This window comes from Pavona decussata, unplaced genomic scaffold, assembly GCF_977016875.1.
Source record: "Pavona decussata unplaced genomic scaffold, jaPavDecu1.1 SCAFFOLD_175, whole genome shotgun sequence".
NCBI lineage: Eukaryota > Metazoa > Cnidaria > Anthozoa > Scleractinia > Agariciidae > Pavona > Pavona decussata.
The window spans coordinates 2,221,445-2,240,023 of record NW_028145586.1 but is presented as its reverse complement, the minus strand read 5'-3'; the positions used below and the strand labels follow the sequence as shown (position 1 = coordinate 2,240,023).

At 40.2% G+C, this 18,579-nt stretch overlaps 1 protein-coding gene across 1 annotated transcript; it reads right to left on the bottom strand.

Annotated features, from left to right (window-relative positions):
* Positions 1-3,406: 3,406 nt before the first annotated feature.
* Positions 3,407-18,370, bottom strand: LOC146463642 (uncharacterized). The gene is made up of 9 exons (XM_085084118.1): positions 16,842-18,370; positions 15,131-15,348; positions 14,424-14,698; positions 12,764-13,015; positions 10,861-11,228; positions 9,856-10,083; positions 7,593-8,349; positions 6,134-6,551; positions 3,407-5,569 (listed from the first exon to the last, which is right to left on the bottom strand). Exons 1-9 carry the CDS (start codon positions 17,978-17,980, stop codon positions 5,553-5,555), a joined length of 3,672 nt encoding a protein of 1,223 aa, XP_084940244.1. The 5' UTR covers positions 17,981-18,370; the 3' UTR covers positions 3,407-5,552.
* Positions 18,371-18,579: the final 209 nt, after the last annotated feature.

Here is an 18,579-nt window from a genome sequence, read left to right as displayed (position 1 = left end):
GAGATGACGTTTTGGAGTTGGATTAACGGGTCATATGTACGTGCTTCGTCATAACAGAAATGATAACTTTAACCTTTCTCGAATCTGTGGGTGAAATACTTTATTTTCTACCCACAACTGGGAGTGGATGAGATAACGGGCTCAATAGCAAAGGATTCCTCCATGGAAATTCGCACAAACGCCTCCATTTTTCCATTTTTTTTTTTTTTTTTTGGTTTTCGTGAAGGTTAATAACCCAGGAACTCCGTGGGCTTCAACTTAAGTATGCTTTCACTAAAGATATCCGGTTATGTTGATAAGATCAGTCGCCTCCATAACGGATTTTGCGTTTGCATACCGGATGATATATATTTATCACATTTGACCATGTTCCTTAAAAGCGAAAGCAAACAAACAAAAAAAAATCACTACCCTCACGGCACAAGCCCCATCTTCTACTTACGCACTACAGTTCTGGTTTCGAGGACTTTAAATGGGATATTTGTGTACGCTAACACGGGTTGGTCCGTTTGGATTCTTTAGCTGAATTTTTTAAGTCCCAGAAAGGAGGGAGCAGACTCCTGTCTCCTTAATATGCGAGCTGGTATCATTGGCTTTCCGAAAACTGATCCTAGCTAACCTTATTTCGCTCTCTTCAACACAATTCTCGTGCCTTGGAAAAGGAAAGGAATTAATTTGCCCATGTTATAACAGACGTAGGTTACAAATAAAACACCGAAGAAAAATGTATTTTCTGACGGTTGAGTGAATAAGCAATGAATAAGTCAGAAATTACTATTCTGATGGCACGATTGAGAGGTTTTAGTATTCTCGAGGGACAGTTTTAGCGGGAAATATTAATCATTCAAGCTCAGCCAGTCTTCCTGTTCGCTGTTGTCAGTTCGCTGTTGTTAGCAAGCTTCCTAGATATCCATGGAAGTGAAATGCTGGGTGGTTCTTTAAAGAACAGTTTGGAAAGTTCATTCTAGTGACTAAGTACTATTGATTTCTTTATCGTGAGGATCATAAAAAGAAAGAAACTTAAAGAAGTTATATATAGCTTTAATTTTGACATATTCTTCTTAACCGTGAGCTTTGTAGAATTTTAATATGCTTTCACCGAAGACATCCTGTTCTACTGATAACATCTGTCGCTCCAGTAACTGTTTCCTATTGACAATGATATATAAATTTAGCATATTTGACCTTTAATATTAATACCTTTAAAAAGATACTGATCGTATGCCACGAGTCACTCTCTATTACCTATATAAAACCCGCCGTTCTTTGAAACAGAAGAAAACTAAATGAGAGAGAGATAATAAATGAGCGGCTTAAACTCGGCCTGGATTTATAGAATTCTGTGGCAGTACTAAAGAATCCTTTAATCGGGCGTCACCTCTCCAAAATGGCGGCCGTAAATTCAAATAATTTAAAGTTAAAAAAGTATATCAGCGCTAGAAAGAGCACTGTTACTTTAGTAACCCTGCAAATTTTCAGCATATCAGGTGTAATATCAGCTGCGAAAATGTAAGTTGAAAAATGAAAAAATTTACAGACGTTTGTACGACTGGGGGTACGACGTATACCCCCAGTCATACGAACGACTGTAAATTCGTCAAATTTCATTTTACATTTCCTAAGCTGATTTTTACAATAACTGTCCAAATTCCCGCGCGCTGATTGGCTCGTAGCTATTGTCTATAAGAGTACAGACAATAAAAATGACGTCAGATGTAACGCGCGCGCTTTCTCAACGAAAAAAATAGCCAATTCCGCTCGTACTTTTTCCATGTTATTGTAAAAAACAAATCGACGGCAGTTTTCTATGGTCTATACTCTTATAGACCATAAAATGACGCCATAAAATGTCCAAAACTTGGCAGTGAAACCACTCGCCTGCGGCTCGTGGTTCCACTTGAGTTTTGAACATTTTTTGACGTCATTTTATGGTCTATAAGAGTATAGACCATAGAAAACTGCCGTCGATTTGTTAAATAACACCTAATATGCTGAAACTTTGCAAGGTTACTAAAGTAAAGGTGCTTTTTCTAGTGCTGGTATCAGTTTTTCATTCAGTTCAATTTTAAATCATTCAAATCTGTTGCCGCCATTTTGGAGAAGGGTCTATTGACGGTGACGGCGTGGCAGTGATTTCATCTCCGGTAATGCGAGGCTTACATAAATAAATCTTAAAAGAAGCTATAGGTTTATTTTTAACTTATATTAAACGTGAGCTTCAAACTTAGAATTGATAATCAATAACAAAGAGATGAAAAGCGCAAACGGTATTTTCGTAAACAAAGTCCTCAAGAGTTGATGTACATGACGTAACTAATTGAAATGAAAATATCCCGCGGGCCCGGAAGGATGAAAACATAATTGAAAATATCCAAAGATTCCATAACTTACTGTTTCTTGGAAGTCAGCTGTTTGTGGTGTTCCTGTCTCGCTGATAACAAAGGTTAGATGGCATAAACTGTATGAGTTACTGCTTCATTAAGACAGGAAACCCAACTGCGAGAGAAACAACTAAAATTTTTGTCATATTTTAGACCTATAGAACGAACGTGTGCGATTCACAGATCCTTCGGAATGAAAATAATGCCGTCTTCTGTAATTAAAACGTATTGAAATATCGATTCCAAACATGCTCAGTACGACGTAATTCACATTGCAGCGTTTTTGAACAAGATGTAACCATAGAACCACCCTATTTACTTAGCGGCCCTGTGTAGATTTGTGTCCTGCACTTGAAAATGCAAGGGAATCAAAATAACATGCTTCTTGCCATTCAGTTCTGACCTTAAAATGCATGAAATGAAGTGTCTCAAGAGCAAAAACTAGGAAAAATTCAAGGGATTTCATCTGTAAAACAAACTTCCAAATAGAAGAACCGCACCTGTCTCGCCTTTATGGTTGATCAGACAGCAGCAAGTACACATGGACACCCAACTCTTCGTTTCGGCGGAATATTTGTTTTGTAGGCATTACGCGCCTGAGAAATTAGGATAAATTGCGGAGAAAGGCTAGTACCGTTTTCTTTTACGAATGCATATGTCACCTCAAACTTTCGGAACACTTAAAACTAACCGCTTTTGTGGCAAATGTGTTGCTCAAACTGCGAAATAAGGCCCGCAAACATTTGCAACAGCAGAAGGAAATCCACGCGGAGATTGGGGACATGATTCCGTCATTCCCCTAAATAATTTCTGTGATGTAAATTCTTAGCTGAAGATTTTGAACAGATTATACTGTGTTAGGCGGCTAACACAAATTGGCTTCTAAAAGGGCAGAAAATGACCCGGGAATACAGGATGCTTAAATGTTCTCGTTGGGTGACCTTTAAGCATACAACTATCAAAATGTATCGCAGGCACATAAGTTTCACAGAGGGAACTGAGTATTTTTCACACAAGACTGAATATCTTTGTAATTTTCCCTTTTTATTACCACATGCACACTAAAGTTAAACTCTCTCTCACTATAACTGGATTGACCGGTTAGCTTAGCTAGGAGAGCACTGCAGCTTAGGTGCTTACCATTTACATGGAAAACCCGGAAATTCCAGTTGGAAAATCAAATGGTACGCATCATTCCATTTGGAGTTCTACTGAAATAATGGGCTTCTGGTCAAAGTGGTGCATTTTTATTGCTCCTTTTGGGATTTACAGCTGATGTTCATACATTTTTCATGTTTTCCATCTAAAGCTAAATCATTTCGTTTTTATGCCGAAAATTTCCATCCGGGTGGTTTGCGTAAATGGTAAGCACCCCACTATGGTCGGGAGGTCGCGGGTTCAAACCCCGGCCGGACCAACACTCAGGGTCTTTTTAAAGTCATTACAAAGGCAGTACTTTATCCTAAAGTACTGCCTTTGTAATGACATCTGCAAATGGTTAAACTTTCTAGTCAACTCGGATAAGGATGATAAACCGTAGGTCCCGTCTTACAGCACTTGTTCTTAATAATCCACACACTGTTCGAAAAGAGTGGGGGACGTAGTCCCCGGTGTGGTGGTCTATCTCTATCCCTGATTTCATCTGTCTTTCACTTGATCAGATACATCAATTTAACACATTTGCGAAAATTCAATAACGAAATACTTCCTGAAAAGCTCGAAAATTAAGCCGTCATGAAAACGTTGTGCAATAAGCTATGTCTGAAATACATCTCTTAATTACTATTACTATTACTATTACTATTACTATTACTATTACTATTACTATGACTATGACTATGACTATGACTATGACTATGACTATGACTATGACTATGACTATGACTATGACTATGACTATGACTATGACTATGACTATGACTATGACTATCAATTTGTTCAATTCAATCAAACTTGTTCTCTGATGCAGGCCATAAAATGTGGCGTACCGCAAGGATTCATCCTTGGCCCTTTATTTTTCATACTTTACATAAATGATCTCCCAAATGCCTCAGAATTGATAGAGCTTCTGCTCTTTGCTGACGATACTAGTATTTTTTTTTCTCACTCCAACCCTAATACCTTAGAATCTGTACTAAATAACGAGCTAAAAAATATTGAAGCTTGGCTACGATGTAACAAATTATCGGTGAATGTAAAGGAAACGACTCATCTCATTTTCAAACCTTGGAATAAGAAATGTAACCACAACTTTTGCTTCTCCCTTGGATGGCCAACTTTTAACACAAACCAACGCTACTAAATTCCTTGGGGTATATATTGATGAGCACCTTACTTGTAAAGATCATATCAGCTATTTATGTAAACAAACTAAATCAATTGGAATGTTATTCAGGTCCCGCTTCTATCTATCCTCAAAAACTAAACTCACTTTGTACTACTCGCTAATTTATCCTTATATCACCTATTGTAACTCTACATAGTCGTCTACATACGTAACTGACTTAAAAAAGAATTTATTGTTTGCAAGAACGGGCGGTGCGAGCTATTACCAATTCAAACTATAGAGCACATTTCTGCTCCTTTATTCTCCAAATTAAAAATTTTAGACATTTATCAAATCAACACGTTTCAAATAGCGAAATTTATGTGCTGTTATCATAACAACCTTTTGCCTCCATTGTTTTTCAACTTGTTTTTTACAAACAGTAAAAAATGGCTATAGCACCAGAACAGCCAACAATAATCGCGTGCATCATTGCCGAACTAATCTGAAAAAAATTCACAATTCTTTACCAAGGTCCAAAGATCTGGAATTGCCTTCCTGTTACAATCACTTCTCTGTCAAGGTTTCCCAAATTTAAGAAAAAACTGCTGGAGTTTTTAGTAAAATAATTACTGAATTGGCAAAGCCACACACTTGTAGCACTTTCTATGTAAGCATATTGTTACGTACGAGGTGGCCTCAACTATAAGCTTGGTGGTTTCCTGGTGGTTTCACCTCGCCATACATTAAACTATGGATTAATTGTTAATATATTGGGAAAAAAAGCAAATAAATGTCAAAAGTTTTTTTTCAAATTTATCTTCTCCTTATTTGCGGGGTCTGTCGTTTATGGCTCACAGAAGGGCTTATACCATTTAATGGACCAAAACACCAGTTGCAATCTGCTATTGTGATTTGGCACCTAAAAAACATAAGACGAAATCAATGTTGAGCCAATAATGACGACGATGCTTTAACTTTTAGGGCGAGTGCAAAAGAGGGAGAGACGGGAAAAGTGGTTCGCGTTCAACATCACAAAACAAAGCGAGACTCAGTAGGTTTCAACATCGTTATCGTTATAAACGGCTGCCATCTTCAGCCTCAGCGTCATCACACGAAATAATAAAATGACTTTAACTCGGAAATTGGCAAGTTATTCATGGTAAGGTACCATATAGTCACCCACATAAACCTAACCCTAACCCCCCATATAGTCACCCTTACCTTACCATGAAGTGTATGCCCGGAAATGGCCTATTGTGTATAACTAGCTGTCACGCTGGTCACGCAAGACATTATGCAGTGCGGCTACCCTCAGCCCTCCTGGAGTTCTGTGACTGGGCCCAATGGAAATGACATGTACAGAACCGACTCAGCAAATAGAGCAAAACAAAGACGGAGTAAAAGTCAAATTTTCGGCATATAAATTGTAGCAAATTATGCTTTAATGATATTAGGAGACACTAAAAATTTAGCAAGAACTAACCACTCTTCTGTTGTCTTGCTGGGGTCCTAAAGATCGTATCCATAACGCTCCTTCGTCTTTCAATCTCTGCATCCAAGCTCTGCGTATTTTCCGTGTTTTCTAACTCCTCATAAGTTCTCCGATCCACAACTGTGTCTTCCGCGCATGCGCAACACCTAAAACGCCCTCGGAAGAAGCGCGTGGCCTTATAAAAGAAGACCACAATTGTGTGAATGAACACAATAACCAGTAGAACCACGGAAATGTAAACACTTGTTTGATTTTTATCCTCCACGATTTCCGGGACAATTTGCATCACCGCCAACACACATAAAACCAGAAGGTACAGAGACTCGGTCCAGTTTGCCCGCGATCGCATGTAAGGTTGACAGTAGCTGTGCACGGTCAGGATCACCATGGAGACAACGATCATGACAATCTAGAAAAACAGAAGGAAAGCGATAGATAGACTTTGAATTACCTGTACGGCAAACGGCAGAAAAGACCACGTGACCATGTTTACCAGGATTGTTTAACCTATATTTGCCGCTCGCTGTTTTCAGTTTCTCAGTAAAATTGACTGGTTTTTTTTGTATTTTATTTGTTTTTGGGTTTCTACAGTTTTTACAAATACGCATAATACATCACAGATTATACATGCATAAATATGCATTACACTACTCTATTACACAAAGAAAATACACTACACCGGTCTAAAAAAATAAAAAAAATAAATAAATAAAAAAAAAAAAGAGGAAGAGAGGCATCACGTATTGAATAAGGTAACTCTTGAAAAGTGCAGGGACCACTTGTACAAACAGCAGCAAAGTGTAGCCGGATCTTTGTGTAGATCAGGATCAGCAATGTTGAATAAAACTTAAAATTAAATGCAAGGCTGAACGGACAGCTAAAATAATTTTATTGCCCAATATTTCGGTTAGACAATACTAACCTTCTTCAGGGGCGGCAAAAAGCTAAGTAAAAATTGGAAATAAACGGTTACAATATATAAAGACGATACAAATGAAAAGTTGAGATGATGCGATTTTATCACGTATTGACATAAAAAATAAATTAAATTAGTTCAGCTATTGTTCTATCAGTTGAAGGAGGGGTTTCCAAACAATAGCTATCCCTCCAGAAAGAGCGGATGTCGGACAAAGCAACACTACATAAAACAAAAGGACAAAGGTTCTAAAGGTTCTAAACGTAGCCAGAAAAAAAATTGAAAAAATTGAGTGTTTTGCGTTAGCATCAAAAGTCAGAATGTTTTGCACTATTCTTATCTGTGTACTGAATTTTTCAAGAAAGCATAAACGGGAATCTCGATCACGTTTGCCTTTTGCCGTAAACCTTTAATCTGATTACCCCTCCCAGTTTTGACCTTTCTCTTTTCATAATCTGTACCACTGAAGCCAAATCGCAAGTTGGGAGTTGAAAAGTCGACTTTCATGCACAAAAAGAGACTCTAGTTTCTCACCTTTTTAATCTGCCAATCAGGGATAAAGGCATAGGTAGCAACCACGAGTACTCTACGACCCAAATCCACTGACCACCACCAACGGCACTCGGGGCGCAAGCTGTTAATCAGCGTATTCATATACTGAGGGCTGAGTCTCCAGTAGCCTTTGGTTAATAGAACAACCAGTATGGGCGGAGGAATGACCAGTAAGACCAACACTATTATAGCGATGATTCCTAGAGGAAGATGGATGCCATGGAAACATTCAACCGTGCCGTCATAGAAGAAAATGTGTTTCCCGCCAACTTTTGGACAAAACAGGATCAGGCACGAGGTTTCAACGAGATAGTTGTAGACGAAGAGAAGGAGAAGCCAAAACGACTGCAGCATGGAGCGCCTACGAAATTTAAACTTTAAACAGTAATTGACGCTGAGCAAGTAAGCAAGTAGAAAGACGAGGAGGGCTAACAGAGGGATTGTGTAGCCGAACGCGATGGCATGTAAATCACATATTTTTTGGAAAATGCAGGTATTGAACATGTAGATGAATGGTCCTCCGAAGTTGAATATGTCCGTTATCTGAAACACGGGTCCTCCTACGTCGCTGGTGGGGTCGAAAATAAATCGGAGTACTTGGAGGAAAAACAGTGGTCCTCGTAGTTCGCTAGAGATGCCGGGATTGAGCCAGATGATAAGCACGCACAGTCCAATCACAACTGGAATGACCGCGACCAGGATCCAACCAGATTTGTCACATTCTATACACTCGTTCCATCTGTTGAAAGATGGTAAATGAAGGTGAAGCAATGTTAAAGGTGCATCATTACTTACAAAAAGTCAACACAGACTGCGGCCTTTGGGGGTGAGCCGTTATTTTTTCTCATTGCAACTCTGGCCCTGAAGAAGACAAGTTGTACAAGTTGAAATATTTGCCCAAATAAATAAGCCCTATACCGTAGTATCTGTTAAGAAAAAGTTCTCCTTGAATGGTAGGCTCAAACTCCAAATTTAAACGGGAAAATGGGAAACAACAAAGTGTAAAAAGAAAACTACAAACTCTTGCAAAAAAACCTTAAACCTTGTACGCGTCAACAAATCGCACGCGCCATAAAAATTTTAAATATCGCGCGCATGTCACGTGATCACACGCGCGCAAAATTCTCCGCAAGGGGGTAGTCTCAACGTCTCAAAGAATTCAAACATCGTCAGCCCTACAATCAGTTTGGTTTATTTACATGTAAAGTGACGTCTGGTACTTGCATTTGTACTACAACAGATTCGGCAACTAAACGTGTTCAGAACAGTTTATTTCTGTGTCGTGTGGTCCCCTGCATTCAAAAGGTTTCCTTTTTTGGGAGTATCAAGCCTACAAAAATGATGCTTAGAGTTGGTAAGATAAAACACCAAAAAACTGACTTTTGTGGACACTTGAAAAGTTGAGGCTCCATACACAAATTCTGATTTGTTGTTCTGTTTACAAGTCTTTTGTGTCGTTCTGTAGTCCAGTCAATTGTGATGTTGTTAATAATATATGCTTATTGTACTTTGTTGTTCTATTGTCCAGTGGGTTGTGTTTTTCTAATGTCCAGTCTATAGTGCTGTTCTATTCTTTCCGTGTCTAATGCTTTGAGATGGGTGGAGTGTGACAGTCGTCATCATCATCATCGCCGTCATCATCATCATCATCATCATCATCATCATCATCATCATCATCATCATCATCATCATCGTCATCATCATCATCATCATCAACATCATCGCCGTCACCTTATCATCATCAATTCGAGGTGGTAGTACCTACTTCTCGAACACCCAGATCTCAATGCCACCCAAGGGAGATTGGACTTCCTTTCTGCTACTTTTCAGGAGGTCGACATGAACAAGCACTATTCTACTGACCTCAGTATCTCAGTTTACCGTGTGTTTGCTCCCGGCAGGAAATTAGAGAGCTCAATTAAACCGCTAGCCAGTTGGTTGAGTTGAATACAGCGACCATCAGATAGTAATGTGAGCCACGTGAGAAGCAGAGTCTAAGGGCGCACTCCATTTGTCATAAGAAGCCGGTCAAACCGGTTAGTCGGGTAATGGAATGGGTCATTTTGAAGCTGGCATCATTCCACAAAATTTTTAAACTTGGACGTTGCGAAAATGTTACGCGTTATTTGAAAAATTAAAAGGTCTTACGTATAACCAGGTCTTCAAATTTGCGTATTCCCTCTGCGAACTGCCCGGTTTGGCCGGCAGATTCTGACAAATGGAAAACTCCCTAACTGTTCATTACCTTAATCCAACACTGGTATCTCCTTTACATTTTCCACACATCCATCCCTCCCGGTTTTTAGAACACTGGCCATTTCTGTTTTTTGGATCAAATAAACACCCTTTATACCCAGATTGGCGTTTGCACATGCAGTACTTGAATGGACAATAGTATGTTACCAAGGTTTTGGTTTCCGAGATGTTAGCCCAGTAACCCTCTTTGAGATAAAGGGTTCCATTATTATTGCATCTGTTGTTGAAAGGAAAAAAATAATCAATGTTTAAATTCGAAAATAATAGGTCAATTCCGAGTTGATGTGAGCCTCATTATGAAAGCGAGGCTAAGTGCCACGCTTTTCAAATGAAAATTAGTTTTATTTTCATATGAATGAAAACTTATTTTCATTATAAAAACTTTGCACTTAGCCTCGCTTTCAAAACGAGGATGACAGCAACTTGGAAGAGGCCTATTCTAGATAGCAGGCAAGCAAGCTAATTCAGTAACATTGCTGCACACAAATTTCATAGTTCCTATGTATTATTTCATATCATTATTTTACATGTAAAGTTGTTGGTGTGTTTTGCCTGGGGATTTAAAATTGAGAAGACCAAAGACGTAAATATTTCTGACGTATTTACAAATTGCAAAAACTACCGCTGGCTAGGGTATGTGTTTTGGCCCCTCTGCCCTGAACAGGGTATATATTTCAAGCGAGTCTGTCCTAATGAGGGTATACCTGCAAGACTGTCGTCGAGTATTTAGCAATGGGAGACGTTTATTTGGACTAGATACTAGCGCTATTGTTTTCAGTATCTAAATAGGGTCTTTTATTAGACGGCATTGTCCTGCACAGGGTAGGTATTTAGGGTTATTTTTGTCCTAAACAGGTTCAGGGTTTCAAACCCCCAGCGGCACCCCTATACCTAAACATCCCCATCCCCACCTCCCCCCCAAGTTTTACCAAGATGTAAGCAAGTTGTTCTTGAGAAAATTGTGAGGATCTTCAACGCTAATTGTAGTGCTTACCTCTGAATAGCATCTATTTTCGTATCGCAAACACATTTTCGACGATCTTTTGAGAAAGTAAACCCAGGGTAGCACGGCTGGAGTTCCAAATAAAAACGATGACCATTTATCAAAGTGGAATATTGATCTACAAACTGCAGAGTTCGTTTCACTTCTTTGGCTTCTATTTCACTGTATAACGTTTCAGATGCGCTAAATGATAATGGCACAGTTCCATTAGGAGAAAGCACGTACAAGACATCGTTAAGTAAAATTTTCGATGAACTGTTTCCTTGGTCGTCCTCTGAAACGAACACTGTGGTAATTACATCTTGTCCTAGCTCGTCAAGTGCTCGCAGACTTAGTGAGAGGTGTTCGCCAGGCATGAGCTGAAGTAGAATGATAAGAAAGAATCATTAATGGTAAAATTTTCAAAGATGGACAGAAGGGAGGGCAGATTGAAGAAAGGAAGGAAGGAAAAAAGCGAGGGAGGAAGGAAGGGAGGGAGGAAGGAAGGAAGGAAGGAAGGAAGAAAGGAAACAAGTAGGGAGAAAGAAACAGATGGACGAAGGAAGGAAGGAATGAATGAAGGAAGGAAGGAAGGAAGGAAGGAAAGAAGGAAGGAAGGAAGGAAGGAAGGAAGGAAGGAAGGAAGGAAGGAAGAAAGGAAACAAGTAGGGAGAAAGAAACAGATGGACGAAGGAAGGAAGGAAGGAAGGAAGGAAGGAAGGAAGGAAGAAAGGAAACAAGTAGGGAGAAAGAAACAGATGGACGAAGGAAGGAAGGAATGACGGGAGGAAGGAAGGAAGGAAGGAAGGAAGGAAGGAAGGAAGAAAGGAAACAAGTAGGGAGAAAGAAACAGATGGACGAAGGAAGGAAGGAAGGAAGGAAGGAAGAAAGGAAGGAAGGAAGGAAGAAAGGAAACAAGTAGGGAGAAAGAAACAGATGGACGAAGGAAGGAAGGAATGAAGGAAGGAAGAAAGGAAGGAAGGAAGGAAGGAAGGAAGGAAGGAAGAAAGGAAACAAGTAGGGAGAAAGAAACAGATGGACGAAGGAAGGAAGGAATGAAGGAAGGAAGAAAGGAAGGAAGGAAGGAAGGAAGGAAGGAAGGAAGGAAGGAAGAAAGGAAACAAGTAGGGAGAAAGAAACAGATGGACGAAGGAAGGAAGGAAGGAAGGAAGGAAGAAAGGAAACAAGTAGGGAGAAAGAAACAGATGGACGAAGGAAGGAAGGAAGGAAGGAAGGAAGGAAGGAAGGAAGGAAGAAAGGAAACAAGTAGGGAGAAAGAAACAGATGGACGAAGGAAGGAAGGAAGGAAGGAAGGAAGAAAGGAAACAAGTAGGGAGAAAGAAACAGATGGACGAAGGAAGGAAGGAAGGAAGGAAGAAAGGAAACAAGTAGGGAGAAAGAAACAGATGGACGAAGGAAGGAAGGAAGGAAGGAAGAAAGGAAACAAGTTAGGGAGAAAGAAACAGATGGACGAAGGAAGGAAGGAAGGAAGGAAGGAAGGAAGGAAGGAAGGAAGGAAGGAAGGAAGAAAGGAAACAAGTAGGGAGAAAGAAACAGATGGACGAAGGAAGGAAGGAATGAAGGAAGGAAGGAAGGAAGGAAGGAAGGAAGGAAGGAAGGAAGGAAAGAAGGAAGGAAGGAAGGAAGGAAGGAAGGAAGGAAGGAAGGAAGGAAGGAAGGAAGGAAGGAAGGAAGGAAACAAGTAGGAAGAAAGAAACAGATGGACGAAGGAAGGAAGGAATGAAGGAAGGAAGGAAGGAAGGAAGGAATGAAGGAAGGAAGGAAGGAAGGAAGGAAGGAAGGAAGGAAGGAAGGAAGGAAGGAAGGAAGGAGGGACATGAGAACGGATGAAATTATGGATACCTAACGAGCAGACAAATAGACGAACATGCAGCGCTTGACCTGGTGGCTATACCTTAATAGTTGTATTATCTGTTACGTTCGACCGAAAACTTTTAGTGTCAGTCGAGATGTCGTTATTTAAAGCATCCAGACGTTCATCCAAAATAAGCGAGTTGCTTTCGTATACGAAGTTACTGGACCAGCGGAGAGCCTTCTGTGGATTATAATGAGGAGGGTCTTCATCCCACACACAGCGCTGAAGAGAAGAGATGTAGATGGCACCTCCTTTCACCTTACTGCTGTTCTCAATGAACGAGACATTGGTCTAAAAAAGACAAAGGTACAGTTCACAACGGCCTTAGGTGACTCCACTTAGAAAGGAACAATGCAATACTAAGAACCTGGGAGTAGGAATACGTGGCGCATTGGCCATAGGCCTCACTTTCTGCTAATAAAGACAGGCATGGTCTAGCTTGGACTCGGCAGGGCTCGAGACTAGCTTTTTGGCTTAATAGCTCAGTGGCTACTGAGAGGTCAGATTTTACTATCCAAACTAACATTTCTACTAGCCAGTTTTGTCTCGCACAGTATTTATCCAGAGTTACTTCCATGCATAGCATTTAAAGCCAAAGTTAATCGAAGTTGTAGCTTGGCCGTACTGCTTTCTCCCAAGGTCAAGCCACATGCTGATAGCATACAAAGCTGAAGGTACGTAATTCTCTTTTGTTCCATTTCAGCTTATCGTTAAAATAAAGTACAATATGGAATCCGCTAAGTCTTTAGCTCCATTCACACCAACAAAACATGTTTAATTAAACCAGGTTTAACAACAAAATGAAAATCTAAACAGCTTTTAAATGTGTTAAGGCCTTGGTGTGAATGGGACGTTTGTTTTATTTTCTCTTCCCTCAATTTGCTTTTGAGATTTTTATGAAATAATGTTTATTTTTGTTTTCCGTTCGGTACTTCATCGCTCATGAAAACGCAAATCCTTCTGGCCAAAGCTGAATTTTTACTTGTTGGCAACGGCGTTAGTCTTGAGCCCTAAATTAGAGTCATCTACGGTATATGTCCTGTCGGTTGAATTGGTTGTTTTCTTCTCGATTTGTTCTAGCTTCTCTGATCTCTCCTACTCGGTATGTACCACGTACTTTTAAAGTTGATCATATTCTGTTATTGTATTGCATTGTATTGTAACGCGTTGTATCAGAAAAGCTGGCTACAGATTTTAGTGCATGTTAAATGCCATCTTTATGTTACTTGTAGCTTTGTGTTTGTGGTACTTTTTGTTATGCTGTACAAGGTGGTTCTAACTTTTGAGTCTGTGGATGAAATCCTAAAGTGTGACCATTCAAATCAAAGCTACCGAGCAGTACTTTCCTGTGGTGTTGTTTATTATGCTGTACAAGGTGGTTCTAACTTTTGAGTCTGTGGATGAAATCCTAAAGTGTGACCATTCAAATCAAAGCTACTGAGCAGTACTCTCCTGTGGTGTTGCTTATTATGCTGTACAAGGTGGTCATACTTTTTGCATACCCCGTGGAGAAAAATTCCAAAATGTGACCATTTCAAACATGAGCTTCTGATCTCGGAGAGTACTTCTTTATTTGGCTGTGTGTTTCCTGTATTTCTCAAAACGAAATTTGCTCTTTTCCTTCAGGTTTCATTTGAAGTCACTACTGATGGTTATTTTTTCAGACTACCCACGTTGGGAAAATGTAAAAGACACATACCTTCCATTTTGACGGAGGCAAAAGGGGTTTGTGATAGACCAGAAAACAAGCTTCGTTGTACATTTGTGTGAACTCATCCAATACACGTTCCAACACAAAAATAGCGCCGCCCATTCCCCTGGCTTTATTGCCTAAGAACACTAGCTCACTGCCAGGGAACAGCTTGATTTGACTTGATCGAATGAACAGCGCTCCGCCATTAGTCCCTGTGTTATTGGCAAATTTCAGCTTTCCGTGGACATAAACGACGCAAACCTGGAAGGTAGCTGCCCCACCTTAACAAAAACAACAACATCAACAAGTTTATAGAGCGTAAACAAATTGTTTATCGACGTTGGTTTTGTGTTTGAAAAATTAAGGTTTGCCTATGATAAGTTCAACACCAGTACTTAAGTGATCTGTTTATAAAAAAAAAAGGCTTTACATGAGCGATTTGTTAAGATTTTTTAGCGTTTATTCATTTCGAGTGCAAATTGGCGATACCCTGAAGAACTTCGAGGGAAATGAAACTTCTGGATTTGAGCATACTCTCAAGGTCTACTTGGATGTAAGAGATGTAAGATCAAATTCTCCAGGGTCTCTTCTGGCGACCAACTGCTTGTCAAAGGGCCTGAGGACTCTGTGTACGAGATTGCTAACAACTCATCTTGAAGCCTTCAGGCATCGCAGGTAGGGTCATCTTTTTTAAAAGATTTAAACTTCTTTACCTCCATTATTCCGCTGAAAAACATTTGTACCAGTAAAGTTTAGGTTGACTCGCCGACTTGTAAAAGGACTCGTGTGGGAAAAATTTGACATGTCGTGGTCTTTAATGGTGCAGTTTATGAATTCTGGTGTAACTGGAATCCCGTATGGTAGCGTATTTGTGAATCGGATTGCTGTGCTTGCACGTCCTGTGTTATTACTAAATATTACACTTTCAAACCTGGAACAGAAGAAACGAATAGAAAATGGGAATGAAAATAAGGATGGAAAAAGAAAGGGGGTAAGCAACGTTTCTATTCACAGCTGACAACACAGTAATTTCTTCACGTAAATGAGCAGGAGCAGGAGCCATAATCAGGGATGGAGACCGTAAGCGTGGGCTCCACGCGTCCCTATGTGTCGTACCAAAAAATCTATTTTTAGAAAAAATAGCGCCACCCTTCACGTCATAAACCCGCGCGGATACACGCAAATTTGCGTGGGACTGCTACCTTATATCAAAAATGGAAGAGAAAGTCCAGATTGGTTTCGACAAAATTACATAATTTGTAAATACTTTGAATGTGAAAATAACATTTTATTACCCTGTACCTTACTAAACTACAGCTGTAAACTAAAACATTGGGGACAACTCCAAGAAATTCTCCTGGCTGAGTAGAAAACATTAAAAAAGTACTTTCGTGTCTGAGTACATATCCGTAAAGTGTAAGCTTTTTTCATTCATTCAACTGTAGCAACGCATGCAGCGCCACCGTTTTGGCGCCTTTTTTACTTTACTGTGAAAGTCATGTGATCAATATGCCGCTTATTCCGACTTTCCCCGTCTTCTTTCAATTGTTACCTTTTCGTTGTGAGAGTCTAAATCTTAAAATGTGGGCACCAAGGAGATATGCCCTGAAAGAATTTAAAAACTTGGACGCCATTTTGAACTGGTAGAAGAAAAAATTATATTTCTCCACGCGCGATCCTGGCCGTTTACACGCGTGCACGTACGCGGGTATGGCGCAATTTTTCTAAAAATAGATTTTTTGGTACAACACATGGGGACACGCCCACAAGTCAAAATGGCATCTCGTTACGGCCTCCATCCCTGATTATGGCTCCTGGCAGGAGTCAATACAAGATGACAGATAAATTTGAAACATAAATAGAAGAAAGACCCTAGTAGCTATTTACAGCAGTTGCGAAAAGAAAGCCTGAAAAAAAAAATCAGATGCAGGCTTCAACAGGATTCGAACCCATGACCTCTGCGATGCCGGTGTAGTGCTCTACCAACTGACAGTTCCAAGCTATACAGGTCTTTAATAGCAACAAACCACCTTTTGTGTTGTTTATGAAAAAATTAAAAATAACCAGCGACTAAGCCCTATTTTCGGTCAGTTAAAATTCCGGAAAACGTTATATATTGGCACCCTCCACGCGTCGCGTCTCCGCGCGCATTCGCGTAGTTTGCTTGCTTTACTTTCCCTAAGGAAAGTAATTAGGAACTTTTCGCAGTCTATTGTTTACTATGCTACGAGCTTTTAAACAGCACTCCTTTTTCGTGCTGTTTATCCTTTTCTTTTACTGTTTATTTTTTTTTAGTATTCCGTAGATAAAATGGCAAGAACTTTTTCTTTTTTGATGATTTTGAAAATAAAGGGGGGGGTGGGGGGGTGGTGAGATTGTACTGCTACCACTAGTTTTTGTAGTTTTCTAGAAAGAATGACTAACCTCATGACAGAGTCATCCGGCTTTGAATCAAAGTTCGTGAGAAACACACTCATCCCAGCTCCTCGTTTTGACCTGTTTTCGGTGATGATGCAATTCTTGAACACGGTAATAAAACTAGAGTCGTTGCTCCATTGGGTGAATGTCAATCCCCCGCCGGTTTGTGCGGCAAAATTCCCCGTAAAATTTGAATTTGTTACCATGTACTTGTTTCCTGAGGCCTTGTTACCTTGCTCTAAGTAAATCCCACCTCCGACGGTTGCATTATTGTGGGAAAATCTCGTATTTTCTATCGCAACTTGACAATGTTTCGTGTTTCCTCTTAAGACTACAAGGACGCCCCCACCATGGGTAATGAAAAAATCATATTGAGGCCGCGTTACATAGTATTTTGAGTCATCCATCGCCGCACCGTTATTTTCGAAGGTAGAATCTCTGATTAAGAAAGACAGATTTCTCGCATCATGGAATATAAATCCCGCACCTCCACCGGCCGAAGTAATCCCCTCGCTGTACGCCTCGCTTGAATTGTGTCCATTAGAAGTATTGTTCACGAAATGGCAATTTTCAATTGTTACTCCGCTATCGAACGCGTTAATTCCCGCTTGCGAATTATGTCTGAACACACAGTTAGTGAAGTTGACATCAACAGAATTCCAGATTAGAACAACAGCCGCGAGGTCAGGTCCGCAATTTTGGAATTCGAGGTTCTGCAAGAATACGTTTCTTGTTGTGTGGCTGTTTGTTCCGTTTTGCGCTCGAGTTCCGACCTCAATACCGGCGGATGTGTGGTTGCAGGTAATCAGAGATCGACTACGGTCTGGGTTGGCGCCGATCAGATACAGGCTTCTGGCTGCGCTAGTCTGATTAATAATGACGCGTTCTTCCAACGAATAATTGTGATACTCTATTGAAAAGATGAACTCTGTTTCATTGTAGTTTTTCCGGTTCCACAGAGCGCCCAGCGCGTATCCTACAGATTTGCAAGGCATCGTTCCATTCGACTCCAGGCAGGACGAAGTATCATTTCCTGTTTGGGAAATTCTGATCACAAGGGCGGTCGATAAAAACTCCGTCCGTAACAAATTGAGCAGGAAAAGAGTCGCATATAAGCTGTAGCTTCTCATCATTGATGCAGTCATAAAGCATGGGATCTATCAACTTACTATGATCGAGCGGAACTAGCCTTAAATGCGAAAAGTTTTGGTTTCAGGGATCACAGTCTCACTCGTGACTGCCTTATGTGCGAGCCTGCGAGTCATGTGAGTCAGGAAGATACAACAAGAACAGAACAATCTATAATAGAATCCATAATAGTGGCAAAGGAAACGCTGATTTTTCAGTAAAGGTCGGCACAAACAAGGGGACTGGTCTCAGGGACTTGTTTCGGGACTTAAGTCCGCTGTAGGGTTTACACGATGGGACGAGTCGCGGGGACAAGTCTCTTGAAGGGTTTACACGCGGGGACCTGTAACACATTGAAAGAGCAAAATTTAGGGCGCTTTCCGTCACTGAAATTCAGGGAAGCATAGAAACGAAAAAGGAGCGCTCCTAAATAGTGAAACCGAAGGTACTAAATTTTAAAACCGCAAAACATTGAAATACACGTACACATCAATAAAACAGCACATTGTCGATCTATAAAATTAGTCAGTCACTTACAATTTCCAAAAGGTCTTTTTTTTTTAGATTTCGGTACATTACTAATTCAGAACAGAAAAACAACAGCTATTCAAACAAG

Bases quoted from the DNA above. Each gene is read 5' to 3' on its own strand.
- LOC146463642 (XM_085084118.1), bottom strand. From the start codon at position 17,980: ATGACTGCATCAATGATGAGAAGCTACAGCTTATATGCGACTCTTTTC. The intron at 15,349-16,841 runs GTTAGTCATTCT...CTTCTGTTCCAG, and splicing joins CCGGATGACTCTGTCATGAG to GTTTGAAAGTGTAATATTTA. The intron at 14,699-15,130 runs GTAAAGAAGTTT...GTTTTTGTTAAG, and splicing joins TTTTCAGCGGAATAATGGAG to GTGGGGCAGCTACCTTCCAG.